The sequence below is a fragment of the Talpa occidentalis genome, unplaced genomic scaffold, assembly GCF_014898055.3.
Source record: "Talpa occidentalis isolate TD23 unplaced genomic scaffold, MPIMG_talOcc4v2.1 talOcc4.3, whole genome shotgun sequence".
Classification (NCBI taxonomy): Eukaryota; Metazoa; Chordata; class Mammalia; order Eulipotyphla; family Talpidae; genus Talpa; species Talpa occidentalis.
In genome coordinates this window covers 100708313-100724579 of record NW_023603184.1, presented here as the reverse complement: position 1 = coordinate 100724579, position 16267 = coordinate 100708313, and the positions used below count along the sequence as shown (strand labels likewise).

Sequence of the window (16267 nt, the reverse complement as noted above, 5' to 3'; positions counted from 1 at the left end):
GTTTTAAAAATTTTTAAAATTAATTTAAATCAAGTGATATTCATATCACAAAAAGAACATAGAAAAAAGACCACTTGAATTTGACTATTTAGACTTTTCCCCTTCAATGAGACCCATTTATTATACTCCTTTAAATAGCATTTTCAAAGTCCTCATGGCACAAAATCTTTAATACACAGGGTTCTTGTCATATCTTAAAGCATGAGGGAAGGTTTTTGATATTTTAAGCATTTAAAAAAGTGATGTACATATTTCATTCTTTAATATCATTTGTAATAGGAAACAAATGTAAAGGTGCAAAACAATGCAAATGAAAGGATTAGTAATCAACCCAAATTTAGGAGCCTCCTTTACAAATGATTGAGTGAGACAGTTAACGAAATAATCTGTTCAATTTAACATATTTCATATTAGAAATGGTTTTCAGCCCTGATGATTACATTGAATACTCAATGCTGTCCCACTAAGTTGGGACAACTTAGTAATTTCTGCATGAATCTCTGTATAGACTTTCAAAAAAGAATAAATTAAAACCCTATTATGCAAACACATTTCCTCAAAATCTACTATGGTTTTTCACTTTCTTGATTATAGTTTAGACAGTTTGAAGAGATTTAAACGTGTTGCTAGGCAACTAGCTCCTGAAGCATAACGTATTTCCTTCAACATCCCAGCCCATTCTTTTTTATCATCTTCATACCTAATAGAGAAAAAAAAAAAGTAATCAATAAGCAGTTTGTAAGTAGACAGTTTTATAGGTTTTCCTGTGTTAAGCATACAAATGTGGATATTTGAGAAAACCCTACTCTTAGTCAGAGAAGGATTCACCTCCCTAGTAGAATAACACTTGAATTCCTCCTAAATTATACATTCTCTGGATGAACATAAGTCTGAACTACTACCAGGATATTTAATCTAAATACTCAAGCAATTAAGCCTTTTCTGTTCACAGTCTTTTATATAGTATGTATTATAGCAATTATATTTCTATTGTAATCACCGCCTTATTATGTCAAAGGTACTTGAGGATAAATAGTATCTATTATTCATCTTAGTATCTTTCCTGCTCCAGAAACTACCAATACTTGGTAGACAGAAAATACTGCAAATCATCTTTGATGAATGTATATTTAAAATAATTTTTAAAATTAGCTGATTTATACATGTTATTAATTAATTTCATCAATGGTACAAATTCTCCTCAACAGGTATACTATACACTGAGTGACATTTATGTAGAGAAAAGCAGACAAAAAATATTTTACCACATATAAAGAACATAATTATCTATACAAAATGTGGGACAACAAAATAAGAGAAAAAGAAGGGTTTTAAATGACCTATCTACATTTTAAGCAATAAGAGATTAAGGAGATTAAAACATTTGATTTATGGCAATTAAATTTTTACTATCAGCTTGGCCATTTCTAAATGACGCAATGATTTCAAGAAAAATTACAATGGAAAAAATGATGAAATAATGGAAGACTAGGAAAATTAGGATTTTTGCAAAACAGGGGTAAGTACTAAGAGAGAATAAGTGGTGAGTCTCAACTCTGGCTACACATAATTGTCTAGCATGCTTTTAAAATATGCCAGTGTCAAAAACACACACATATATAGATATATCTGTGTATATATATTTATACACATATATACCAGTGTCTTAATGAAGACCAACTAAATCAAAAGTTTGGGAGATAGGGAGAGCTTGTGAATTTACCTCCAAAAACCTTCCCAGTTGATGCTAATAGCAACCAGGACTGTGAAACACAAGAATGGTGCTGCCAATCAGCTGAACCCCATACAAGCCACTCTGGTTCCAAATAGAATTCAAAAGTCAAGTTGCTTTGGCAGGAGGCCATACTCTACACCAATTAAGTCAATTTCTGGGGGTGGGACCCATGTATCAATATTTTCATGTCTTCAGGTGGTTCCAAAGTGCAGTCAAGTTTGAGAACCAATAATCTGCAATGGTTGCCACAATAGTGACAGTTGCACCAGAGTACTTGTTTGATATGCAGATTCTCAGGCCTTATCTCAGACCTACTGAAACTTTGGGGGTGAGGCCCAGAAATCTGTGTTCTTAACAGGCACTCTGGTGCACGCTAAAGTTTTGAATCACTAATCTATGGCGATCAAGGAAAGTATGTCATATTATTTACTTCAAAACTGTTTATCAGTTATCAGTTACCTGATTTAATATTTGGTTCAGAAAGTTGGAGTGGATAAAACTTACTTCCATATGTCATTGACTTCAGTGGGTGCAAACTCTTTAGTTTCCAGTTGAATCATGGCAAACCCTCCGATGGCATATAGGGATCCTGCCAAGCTAACCAAGCTGATGGAACTTCTTTCTTGGGGAAATTCAGTCATTACTTCCCATCTAGGAATTATTAAAAATGTGGTCAATGTAAAACTTGTCAAATGTATTTTACTAAACAATTACAGAAAATTACAAAGATAAAATCCAAGTAGCATAGGCATCGAAATTAGAATAGATTAAATAAATGCAACCATACCATGTTAGATATAAAACTCAATATGTCAATGCCATAACACTAGCTTCATCTGCTACCACCTTCAGCAGTGGTTATCGAATTGTACGCCATAAACAGTGGGTTTTATGGCAGTTCTAGACATCCTAGACTCTAATGTGTGGAATCTCATTTTGAATACCAATACAAAATTTAAAAAACTGATCTCCATCATTTCTTAAGAAATCTCCAGGTCCTTAGGAATAAAGTTTCATGATCTGGATATCTTAGACATCAAGGTTGGAAATTTTCTTTTTGTTAATTTTTATGCAATATCTTTTTTTAAGTAATGGATTTAATGGGCACTTTTAAATGTAAAGAGCCTTTTGAAATAAGACAAATAAAGATATCAATCAAATGAGGTGGAAATGTTAAGACTCTATAGATTGAATGAGTCATTTTGATAACTCCTTATTTTATTACTCTAGCATAAAAATTGGACCTCATAGTTTTTCTCTAAATAGATTAGCTGTTTTTCTAATTATAAAAATAACATGTATATTGTAGAAAAATCTGGAAAATACAGAAAGATACAGAAGAAAACAAAATCACCCATAATCATAGGCAACATTTAGGGGTACTTTTGTCATTTTTAAAAAAGCATATAAATTTAAAAAGCTATCTATACATATGAACATCTTTATAGTTTTGAGTGTCATTTCTTTAATTCCCTGCATTGTGAAGGTTTATCCGTCTTCTATGTTCAAAAACATGTTCTTAAATGATTATTTAAATCCTAGTCCATAAAAGTTCCTTGTGATTTTCAGATATTAAAGTCTATTTTATAATAAAGCATGCGTGGTACCTTAATAGAAGTAATAATCGTGTACTAAATTTTCTTCATTGTTAAACTAGGAGTATAAAAACTACTCATACAGATGTGAGCTCAAAAATTTGAAAGCTTTTTATAAGAATATCTGTCCAATATCTTTTCACATTAACTTTAAGCCAATAAAAACTTAGAAGTACAAATTTTAAGAAAATCATAAAGAGCATGAAAGAATTAACCTCTGAAGTATTCATGTTTACAAATAAGACAAGCTTAATGAGGTCTTTCATTCTTAAAGAAACTGTATTTCAATTAAATACCACTTTTTGAGACTTGTTTACCTACATTTATATAATTATCAGAAGTATCACCTCTGGGCCTCCCTGGTGGCCTATGGGTTAAATCTCAGTGCTACCACTTAGACAGCCCACCACAATGGCCTGAGTTAGATCCTGCCCGGGGAGCTGACCTACATGGCTCAGTAGACCTCTCCTTTCTCCCCCATTGTTCCCCTTAGCAGTGTATTTTAGTCAATCTGCCTGTTCTGCTCCCCATTATATCTATGGTGAATCCTCTTGCCTCCCCCTCCCCCACACGTTTGGCTTACACCCCAGTTCTTATAAATAAATAAATAAATAAATAAATAAATAAATAAATAAAATCTTAAAAAAGAAGTATCACCTTTGCCCAACTAAATTCACAGTAACATGCAAGGACAGATGGAGTACTCCAGTATTAACTTGAAGGTCATGTGTTCCAAATTATATACATTATACATCAAAACAGTAGGTGTTTTACACATAATACCAGCAAAAGAAATCCAGATGAAGATACTTCTCTTTAATCCTTGACTTCCTGTCCTCTTCTCTCCATGTTAGGACATTTCCTTTAATGTCCTAACTAGGAAATTAATTTTTATCCAAAGTTAATAAAAAATTAAAATGTGTAGTGATTTATATGCTGAATAAGACATAGCAACTTACTTATTGGTTGTGAGGTCAAAAGCTTCAACTGAAGCTGAAAGACCATCTTCAGTGACACCTCCTGCAACTACAATTTTGCCTTTATGTATTGCTACTCCAAACATGGAACGAGGTATTTTCATTGGAGCCAGATCTTTCCAGTCTCCTTTTTTGGGGTTGTAGATAAACACCCGGTTTGTACACTTTCTGTAAACACAAACACAACAAAATAAATACTTTCTTTAAACACAACAAAATGGTCCTTCTAGAACCTTCCCTCTTTGAAGAAGCAATTTCACTCATCAGTGAGTTTGGCTTTTTGTATCAAATATACAGTACAAAAGAGGATCAGGAAAACTCCAAAGTTGTCTTAATGTGAAAATATGCCTCCAAGCAAAGTATAATTCCAAATATGAGGACCAAAACCATTTTATAACTTAATTATAATACTGGACAGTACAGTACTTTTACTTTTGGCAACTCTCTAAAAGCCGAGGCAGATTAAATTTTAATCCAATCTGCTGCTATATTAAATGGAAGACATAAATTCAGTAACACTATAGAAATGAACCCGGAAATTATAGTCTTTAGACATGAATATATTTTTTAAAAATCATAAGCTTTTTATTATACCTTAGTAACAAAAATACTAAGTTAGTTTATTATTTGAATATCCCAGGAATGAATCTGCTAACTTAAAAAATAATTAGGTATAAATGAATCTATTTTAAATTGAACTATTTAATATGATGGGCCATTCCATTTGTGTCTACCATACATTACCAATGTATTTTTAAAAATCTGGGACTATGGACAACTAGTCATCTGGGCTGATGAGTAATGAGACCAATTCTATATGCTAAATGCTACCAGAAAAACCTGGGCTCATCTGAATTACTATTCTCAGTATGTTCCTTATGGTTCTATAAAGTGATCCAGAATTTACGAAGGCGAGTTCAGAATTCCAAATAATTGATTAACTGTTATGTTTGGTAAAATTAGAAGCAAAAAAGTCCATTTTTGTGAAAACCATTTTTTTCTTTAATCTCTAAAAGAACAGATATCTGAAGTAGAAACATTTCCTTTAATATTTCACTATGAGTATTACTTTAAAACTTCTTGATAAGTTTTTTCAAATTTACTGGTAATAATTACTGCAAGTCAGTGCTTACTTTTAGATTATGACTCATTGCAAAGTTCCTGACTTTGGCATTTGTCCAGCACTTGGTTAATGATATTCTCAAGATTATTATATTCTTACTGACAAGACCTGTATGTGCTTACTGACATATCAATTTCCTAGTCCTAATACTACTTGAAGGAAACAATTTAAATCATTTGGCAAGGAGACTATGTTTCCAAAGTCAGAACACTGCTTAATACAGATATTCCATTCCATTTACACAGGAAAAATGCCCAAAATAAGATTTAGGACTGAGTTTCTAACTTCCTTTCAATATTCATTTGATGGGAATAACTGGAATTAAGGAGGATATAAAAATTTTAGAATATTTTATCTTTGAATAAGGATAGATGGTATGTTACTTTTTAAACTCACATTTTCTGCACTATCTTTGTATTTTAATTGAATACTAATCATTAATTTGTAACTATAGAATATAGTTTTTCACTTCTTGATTTTTTACTTCCAAAACATTATGGATGAGAACCAAGTGCCATTTCAGTTTTAGATTCAAATGAAAAGGGGAAGGAGCATATGTAATAATAAAAAAAATCATTTGGTTATAAATCATAGTAAATTTCAGTACTTACTTGTCATCTGTCTTTCCTCCTAGACAATATATCATCCCTTTATGTGAAATCACATTATGGCCATAGACTTTGATTGGAAGTTTTTTTACTTCACTCCATTTTGCAGCCCTAAAGAAAATATCAGAAGTTACAAGCTTTCTGCATATTCCAGGTTATAAAAATATGAATGTTATAGGCACTCATACACCTGAATGCTGAACAGGAAAGTCATATCAACTCACACAGGATCATAGCATAATACTGAATCCAGCGAAGCCTCTGTTTGCAGGTCTTTGCCTGCAACTACATAGATTTTATCATCTACTTCTCCAAGACCAAACAGACATCTGGCAGAAGGTAGAGGCGGAAGTCCAACCCACTCAGATGTTATGTTATCAAGCTGAAAAAAAAAAGTACAGAAGGAATTGTGGAGCTTCTTACAAAAAAGTTATAGCTTGTTATAAAAAGGTATGAAAAAGTAACTATGTATTGTTTATAGTTTGTTGAGTTCTTCAAAGATTTTGTAAGTAAAATGAAACCACAATCCAAAGATATCATATTTTACCATTAAATTACCAAGAAAAATGAGAAAACCCAACTGGCTTACGAAAATAGGTGAAAATAACAAACAAATTGCAGGACTTTAAGGAAGGAAAGAGAATAGAATCACCACAAGTTAGTGTAGAACTGTGTGGTTTCTTGTTAAATTCTCTTTCCATGTTGCCTTGCTCAGGTTTGAAGTAAGGAATGATGATACTTGGAGGACACTGGTGAGAGAGAGACTGTCACCGGTCAGTATGGAGTGCCCCCTCTACTCCCACATGCTATATTTAAACAAACTTCCCAAGCTAGTATCCTGGACAGCTGGACCTGTCGCTCAGTCCACAGACAACTGGGAGGTTTGGCAATATCTTATTTTCCCTTCAATTTTTTGGGGGGGTCTCTATGTTCATTTTAAAACAGCAGGTATATTATGGTGTTAATATGAATTTTCGTGTGCTAGACTTCCGTTGGCACCCTCCTCTTTTTTTTTACTTTGTATTAGGAAGTAACTTTGTTTTTGTTGATACCACTTCTGCAAGCCTAACACAGCTCACCTTGTGCCCAAGGAGGGATTAAATCCCTCATCCCGCTAGTGCTTTCCTTAGCTGAGGTTACTAAGCCAGATATAGAGACCCCTCCCTATATTACCTTTAATATCTGCATATATTTCTGCTATCCATTTATTCTGGATTTAATTCATTTTTCTTTTGTTAGACAGTACTAGTAGTAGAGAGAACAACAAATCTGCAAATGCATTCCTTCAGAAAGCAGTTTTGTTGAGCCTCAATGTCCTAAATGCAAAGAAATACTGAATGACTTAACTCACATGGAATATAGAGAAACAAGACAAAGGAACAACAAAACTAAACCAAAACAAACCCTAGAAACATGACTGCAGAATTGAGGCTACTAGAAGGGAAGGGAGGGTGGGAGTGGGAATCAAAAGAGTGAGGGAATTCTCTGGAATATGGCGGAAGGTTATGGATGCTTTGTGTGTGGTTATGGGGTGGTAATGTAACAGGGTGGTCCCCAGGAAAGGCAGAGATTCCAGGTTTCTTGCCCCACCCAAAAGGAGGGTGGAGCTGAGCAGGGAGAGAAAAAGCTGCAGAGGAGATGGAGGCAGGAAGGAAGCAGGATCGAGAGCCAGAAGGAGACCTGGAGGAGGCACATGGAGCTGAGAGACACGTGAAGAAACTGCGCTTGTCTTTTGGTCGTGGACTGGGTGACACAGATGTGGGTGAGTGACAGTGGCGGTTTTTGTCTTGATTGTGATTTTTTTCTTTTCCTCCCAGACGTGTCTGGTTGTTTCTGATTCTTTGCTGTGGGTGCCCACTGGAAGATGCTTTAGACTTGTGGCAGGCTTTGGGGCTTTGCTCTGGGCCAATCCTGCTTGGGTGGACTTTTACCCACAAGGGGATGGGTAACTTTTGGTGCTTGATTTAGAAACTAGATTCTTTGCCTTTCCTGTATTGTTTACTAATTGTATTAAAGTTCCTTTTCAGTAAAGTCTCCTATGTTTTGTGTTGATGCGGCGGATGGCAAAACCTATTTAGAGCAGGCAGGTTTGCAGGTTCTGGGGTGCCCCTCTCCCTGCCCTGTAACAGTAACATAAATCTGAAGAGGTGTGATTTACCTCTAAATCATATACAGTATTTTAAACCAGTGTTACCTTGATGAAACATAAAGAAAAAAAAAACAACCTTTAAATGACTTCCCCTGGTGGGGTTAGCTTCACATTCACTAATTTCAACATCCATATTGTGATCACTAATGTTTTCGTTTTTGAAAAAAAAAACCAAAAAACAACACAAAACTCCTTTGCTCAAGAAGGTGGTGTGCAGTACAGTAGAAATAGTAATGGATGTCTGTGCAGTGCTGACCCTGTGGTAGGCTTAGTATTCAAAGCATTACGTTATATCATTTAGTCTTCCAGGGCTGGTATTTCTATCATCTCTGTTTTACAGACAGGAAACAGACACAGAAAGTTTAAATTTGTGCAAGCTCACAGAGCTTTTAAGTAATATTCTAATGCAAGCTGTATCAATCTGTAGTTTGTTATTTAAAATGGGAATAACAGCCATTATCCCAAGCCTGAAAGTCTACTACTCATACCGTATAGTGCTGTCTATTGCTACATCCCCTGAGAGGTGCTTCCTACAGGAGATCAAGCACTAGATGACTGCCAGACTCTTTTATAGATGAGTCCTCAATCTATTTACCTCTTGGGGTCCATTTTTATTATCCTTAAAATTGCAATTTGGACCTAGATGTCTTTGGATGGCACTGTTTAAAAATTTGATAAATCTATTAGTACTATGAAAAAAAATCCTCTCTTCCCTAGGTAAATAGTCTCAGTCTATATTATAGAATCAAATTTCATATTACACCTAACTTACACTTTTTTTTTTTTTTTTTTTTTATAGAGGCATGCTTTATTTATTTGTTTGCTGGTTTCTTTGTTTGTTTTGTTTATACATGCACTGGGTACAGTCAGAAGCGTGGGAGGGCGAGAGAATTCACCAGAGCCAGAGCGGGGAGCAGAGCAGGCAGAAGGACCGAAGTACACTGCTGAGGGGAGCAGCGGGCGGCAGGAGAGGTCTGCGCGCCATGTGGGACCCTCCTCCGGTGGCCGGGGAGCAGCCGGGGATCGAACCGGCGCCGCAGAGGCCGCGCGCAGCTTCGCAACCCAGCGCTCAACCGCTGCGCCACCGGGGAGGCCCTAACTTACACATTTTAAACAGATGTAACCAAGCAGAAAAACATAAAACCTGAAATATTTTCATATATATCTTGTGAGTGGTAAACTTCTTTTAGAATTGGTTGTTTTTATCTTGGCATCTTGTTCCACTATTTGTGCCTTTTTAAAAGTAGCAACTTTTTGCAGCACAAAGAACATGAAGCAGTTTTCTTGAGCCAGAAAAGAGGCATTGGCAATGGAAATAAGTTAGTAACATGTTCATAGAAGAGAATAAATATAAAATTATATGCATATTATTGAATCTGTGATTTCTAGGTACATATCTTTCTGTGTTTTAATGTACTTTCTACTTCTTAGATATAAAAACTGATTTTTAAATTGAATATTCCCTTTCTGATATTTACCTGAATTAAAAAATAGGGCTTTAGATATTTTTTGGTTTGCTTTCAAATGATTATAATATATTTCATAATTAACTTTCTTCAAATCTGAAAATGAAGATCTGTTATAATAATTACATATTTCAAGATTAGAAAAGCTGATAAATGGTAGTATTTTGTGATTGCACAGTATGTCACATTTTGAGAGCATGCAGTGATAGCAGTATGACATTGTATAATCACTTATCTTTGGTCTTTTCAAGTCAAATGACCACAAAGCTCCAAGTTTGCTATGACCTAAAAAAACTTGTAGGATAGTTGTAAGCTACAAATTTGAGTATTTGCATTGTTAAAAGTTAAGCCACTTTATTATAAACAGATAAAGTATGATGCACTGATAATATGAAACAAATATTCTTTGAATACATAACCAAAGGTTTATTAGTTGAGAGGATTTGTTTTCTTGGAAACTTCTGTGGTTTCACAAAATAGATTAAGTTGTTACAAAGTCTAAGTATACCTCTGAAACCCAAATAAATGTGATCATTGATCATATATAAACTTTAATCATAAAAATTCTAAATATAAACTTTTTACCATAAAAAAAAAATCTAACTATAATTAATCAAATTCAAATGAGTGGCACTTGTGAAGACAGTTTTTCCTAGGAGAGAATCTAAAGTTGGTAAAATATATTTACAAGTTCTTTTCATTTTCACCAAAACTATAATTTAGGCAATAATCAGAAAAAGATTAGAGATGAAATGATACCTCCAAGAAGTTCAAATCAGTTCAAGGAAACTTGGGGAATGGTAAAAATCTCATTAATTATTTCTCTTTTGTAGTGTACAAAGTACTTGAACTTAGGGAAATACTTTAATCTGTTTTTCAGGCAAAAAGAAGATAAGATTAAATGTAGCTTTTACTTAAATACTGGGTTTTGAAGGACTACAGTCATCATCATCTATAAATATATTTTGGGTAAAAGATTATAAAGAAAATCTTGAGTCATCACTTAAGCATTAATTCGAACCTCATTCTTGACCAAACCTTTTGTTAATTATTAACAGTTAAATTAACTCATTTAAATATTTCTGTCAGCTCTCTAAGTAATAAAAGAACAAGGAACTGGAAGAGGATATCAACTGGAATAAAAAGGCAAGCAGCCTGAAAAATCCACAAATAGTTAACTAGATGATAACAGCCTTCCCTTTATGCCTCTATTTATATAAAAATAGTCTTACCTGGAAGAAGTAGGACTGTAGAGGTTGATCCTTATTTTCTTCATCCACATATAGTCCCCCTACCACATAGACCTGGTTTTGTTGGGTAACAATGCTGGAATGGTTTCTGGGAATCTGCTCAGCCAGTGCAGTAAGGTAGCATTCATTTTCTGTGGGATCATAAGCCACTGCAGCGGTGTCATTAACCAAGAGAATCAGGTCTTTGACAAACATCCCATGCCTGGGAATGTCATTCAGGTAGCCAGGCAATAAATCTTCATCACCAATATCACCATTCACCTCACCAGCTCCAGCCTTCTCTGCATTTTTGCTAGGTTCTGGGAGTTTGCCTCCAAAGGCATCTTTGAGAACTTTGATTTTTTTCTGGAGTTCTGGGTTGCTTTTAATTATATCATCTTTTTCAACATGATCTTTAAAATATTTTTCTGTCATAAGGCGAAAACGAATACAATCAAACACTTCATTAAGGTTTTTAACCCTGTTTTCTTTGTCTGTTCGCACCCATTTCATTACTGCCTCGAATACTATGTCTTCCTTTTCTACGTTTAGGCTGTCATTTGAAATGACTGAGATCAGTTCCTGTGGCGATAACTGCATAAAGTCCTCTTCTTTACATATCTGTACAAAACGATCGGACACGAATTCACGGGCAGAGATGGCGAGTCTCGGGCAGTCAAGAAGAAGTCCTAATCTGAGGATAGCTAGACAGTTACCAGGAGCAAGTCTTTTCTGAAGATAAGAAACACAGACAGTGAACACCGAGGGTATCTGAAAGCGGCTGGCCAATGCAAAAATATCTTGCACATTTCCATCATTGAGATCAATACTGGCGGAATACAGGTACTTGATGATTAAATCCAGTACTGCAGGATCCACATTATCTAGTACTACCTCCTTTTTCTTCTCCTCTTCGATTTCAGATAAAAAATACTCACGGAAGTAAGGACTACAAGCTGACAAAATCAGTCTGTGGCAAGGAAGACTTTTGTCACCTGCTTTTAAGGTGCAATCGATGAATTTTTTTTCATCCAGGAGATCTTTTAGACCATCCTGAAGAAGGGTGGATTGGTAAAGCCGCAGTTCCTCTGCAAGTTCCCGCTGGTAATCCATTTTGTGAGTAACCTGGGTAAGGAAGGGGACACTGAAGGCCTTAGCTCCTCGCAGCACACAGGTCTAGCTGTAAAAGGGCAGATCAGTGTGCTTTGCCCAGCTTCAAGCCTTTGCAATTTAATCCCAGCAGCTAAATATAGACACCAACTCTAACAACTGGAATTTAGGAGAGGCAGTTTGGAAAGAAGAGTTATTCCTGCAGCTGTTTAAGATTGAAAGGAACAACTGGAGCTTTTACTCACTAAGGAGAGAGCTAAGAAACACGAGATATAAATGAAGTGGAAAGCTTTAAAATACATAAAGCATTAGAAAATTTGCTAATAAAAATTACCATAAGAAAATATATGTTGAACAAACTGAATCATAAAATGAGTCAGTTCACTAAAAATGGTCTCGTGACAAGCTAGCTGACTGAATTAATGATGCAAAGGTCAAGAATGACAGGTGAGTTAATTGACTGCTCATAAGCAAGATCCCCTTTTCAAGAACTGTTGAACACAAATTCATTTTCTATTTAAAACATTGGGATATAGAATTTTCTTATAGAAATGGAAAACAGGGCCTCTGTGGTGGCGCAGGGGTTAAACTCTCAGTGCTATCAAGCTATCCCCAGGCACCACAGTATGAGTTCCTTCCCCAGCCAGGGAGCTAACCCACATGGCACAGCAGCAGACCTCTCCTGTCTCCCCCACTGCACCCTTCAGTGGTGTATTTCAGTAGATCCGTCTGTTCTGCTACTACTCTGTCTCTGGTGAATCCTCTCATCCTCCCCACCCCCAGCATCTCTGGCCTACATCCCAGTTCTTCTATGCATAAATAAATAAAAATAAATTTAAAAAGAAAGAAGTGGAAAACAAAGATTTTTACTTGTGTAATATAACTATTAACATTTTTAAAAAAAATTCCTGTCATAATTGAAATATTAAATGGAGAGTAACTGCTAATTTTCTAAATGTTCTAAATTCCTTATTCTTAAGAGGAAAAATTGGCATTTAATTAAATTGTAAAATTAACTTATTCATACCCTGCCTTGCTCCTCAAAGGATTTGATTTCCAAACAATAAAATGAGTAAAATAAAGGTAAAAGGTTTAAAGGAATAATCAAGGCCAGGAAAAAAAAAAGTCAACGGGATGGGGCACACACACACATATACAGTATGTCACTGAAGATATTGTGATTTTAAGTGTTGAAGATGATTTTCTTAGTTATCTTTTTTAACTTAAAAGAAGTTAAAAAATAGCATAGCAGTAGCCCTTTGAGATTAATGTTAACAGTACAGCACAATCAGGACTAAGGGCTACATCACTTGTACACTTGGAAAACAGGCTTATGCAAAAGAAAAAAGTATAACTGGAATCATAATTTTTATTGATTATAATAGAACACCATGTTAATTATGGAATGTAGAAAGCATGATTTGTAAGAAAAGTTCTTTGTTTTTAAGATAGTACCATATACTTCTTCATGATTATATTTTATTACAAAATGAGGAGACATTTTCTAAGCTCAGTGAGGTGGTAGAAATACTGTAATGTCAAAAGCTGGTGTTCCAAAACATGCCTAAAAGAATATAAGCTCCATAAGACAGGGATTTTTTCATTGTTTTTTTTGGTTCCATGCCATAGTCTCAGGACCTTGTGGGTGCTCCATAGATATTTGTTGAGTGAATGCCCCCAGACCTGGCAATTACGTATTTTTAAACTTTGAGGTGTCTATCCATGAGTCAAGGTTTTTTCTCTCATTTCACATCACGGTGAAGTCTATGGTACTGTCAGTTGCTACAACAACAGCTGAAAGAAGAGCTCATTGACTCCTTTTCCATTTATAGATGCCACTAAAGGTTTTAACAGACTAGAAAAAACTAACAGCTGCTCCCTTGTTTAAACAATAAATGACTCATTTCTCTCTACAAGCAACACCTAACATTTGAAAAGATTAATGAGTCAGATGCCAACACCATGATGAGACTTCAATTATTCCTTACTAGTCGGCAATTTTATAAAGCCACTTTTGCTTAAAAAAATAAATAATATTCCTGGGAACATTTTGTGATATGTACATATTTTTCCAAACAACCTCTTTCCACCCCAAATAGGTTATAATAATACCATCACTTTAAAATGTAGAAATCCTTTCTTATTTAAATTGAATAATAAAACCAATTTATAGTTTTAATTCATTGATTTTTATTAGATTTGGATTATCTTACTTTACATGTTTTCACATACTCCTTTCCTGCTAAGGAAGGAGGACTCCATTGGCTAATTTCAATAATTTGACAAAGTTTCCTTACAATGTTTTTTTTTTTTTTAAAAATCATCACTTTTTTTTTTTTTTATAGAGGCATGTTTTTATTTATTTGTTTGTTTGTTTGTTTTGTTTATACATGCACTGGGTACAGTCAGAAGCGCAGGAGGGTGAGAGAATTCACCAGAGCCAGAGCAGGGAGCAGAGCAGGCAGAAGGACCAAAGTACACTGCTGAGGGGAGCAGCGGGCGGCAGGAGAGGTCTACGCGCCATGTGGGACCCTCCTCCGGTGGCGGGGAGCAGCCGGGGATCGAACCGGCGCCGCGGAGGCCGTGGGCAGCTTCGCAACCCAGCGCTCAACCACTGCGCCACCGGGGAGGCCCTACAATGTTTTTTTATACCAAAGCAATGGCAAAAAAACTGATGCCAGAGAGATCACCAAATCTTACCTAACCCAAGACATCTGAAAACAACTGCCTAATTTTGAAAACTTCAAAGAAGAAGTTATAAGGAGAAAGTCAATAATTAATCTATTTATTTAAAACTATTTTCTTACAAAATAATGTGTTCTTGCCAAAATAATATTGAAATTATTTACAAAATAGTACCCCAAACTTTACATAGGGGTTAATACATTACAGTTAGTAATAATTTTTAATTTTTACAGAAATGTTCACCAAAAAAATGACAAGGGTCAAATTTAGAGTTGGCTTACATTTGGAGTTCTATGACAATGAATTGAAAACAGATTTTTATAACTAAAAAAATTAGCATTTTGATTACTCCATAAATGTCATTCTTTTAAATAATACTTTCAAAACATTAAATGGTGCTGCATAAGTTCTTTATTAAATCCAACAAGATAACAGACATTTAATATCCACAGACCAATAATTTACAATTATTAAGTACAAAATAAGCATATTTATAAACCAGATACATTTACATTACAATTTTAAATATAATTTCAGAAAATTGGCAGTAAAATCTTAGATAAGTGAATTTTTCCTTAATTATTTAAAAAACTCTTTCTTAAAAGCTTTTCCATGGATGTAAAAACTATTCCATGCCTTATAACAGGTGTCTGACTAGTATCTTTAATCTTGAGATATCTTTAAATAGAAATCCAGCTCAACTCAAGATCAACTCATTACTTCCCAAAGTCCCTGCAGAGTGAATCCATCCTTCAATTTCTCTATTGCAAGCCCCAGTTCTTCTGAAAATACAGGTTCACGATCTTGTTGCTTTTGGGGAGATAAGAGGATGAGATGGGAATAGAGAAGGTGGCAAAGAAGAAGAAAAAAAAAAAAAAACAAAGAAATAGGTTTCACATAAGTTTGTGAATGATGGACTACAGAAAGTTTTTTTTCATATACTATAGGTGAAATTTCCTTACCTTATTGCCATCAGCAAAATACGCCTATAAGACAAATAAAATTGTATTTCACATATTTGACATATAAGATTACAGTAGATCAGTGAGCTAAGCTATAGGTAATTTACAGAACATTTCTGTAAATAAATGTGTTTTACAATCTGTTCTTATGTGCCCAGTAGTTTTATTCATTGTTCTTTACAATGCTGGCTGAAGAATTTACTTCTGTCAATAATTATTGTCTTAGAAAACTTAGGCTTTAAGCTCTAAAAACCTATGCTTTGTATCGCAAATAAAGTATAGCATTGTTAACTTGAGAAAGGACATAAAAAAGAATGACCCTAGAGGTCCTCCCCTAGGGGAGGGCACTGGGCTGTGAAGCTCAGCCTCTGCAGTGCTGGTTCAATCCCCTGCCACCGGCGAGGGTCCCACATGGCGCGCCTGCTGCTCCCCTCAGCAGTGTATTTCTGTCAGTCTGCCTGTTCTGTTCCCCGCTCTGGCTCTGGAGAATTCTCTCACCCTCCCGTGCTTCTGACTGTACCCAGTGCTTGTATGAATAAATAAATAAATCTTAAAAAAAAAAAAAAAAAGAAAAAAGAATGACCTAGAAACTATAAAGTATTAGTCCTACTTTTGGATTAGAAGAAAA

The 16267-nt window shown here is 35.0% G+C and overlaps 1 protein-coding gene across 4 annotated transcripts in view; it reads right to left on the bottom strand.

The window, feature by feature from the left end:
• Positions 1-389: 389 nt before the first annotated feature.
• BBS5 (Bardet-Biedl syndrome 5) overlaps positions 390-16267 on the bottom strand; it is a 42455-nt gene continuing 26577 nt past the window's right edge. For 3 of the 4 annotated variants that reach the window (XM_037523481.2, XM_037523482.2, XM_037523484.1), the window contains 7 exons: positions 15640-15663; positions 10886-12007; positions 6263-6420; positions 6042-6149; positions 4290-4475; positions 2240-2386; positions 390-700 (listed from right to left, as the gene is read on the bottom strand). In XM_037523481.2, coding sequence (XP_037379378.1) covers positions 589-700; positions 2240-2386; positions 4290-4475; positions 6042-6149; positions 6263-6420; positions 10886-12007; positions 15640-15663 — 1857 coding nt within the window. In that variant the 3' untranslated portion in view covers positions 390-588. Of the gene's footprint in view, positions 701-2239; positions 2387-4289; positions 4476-6041; positions 6150-6262; positions 6421-10885; positions 12008-15339; positions 15488-15639; positions 15664-16267 lie in introns of those variants that run through there. The other variant, XM_037523485.2, reaches the window with a different exon arrangement.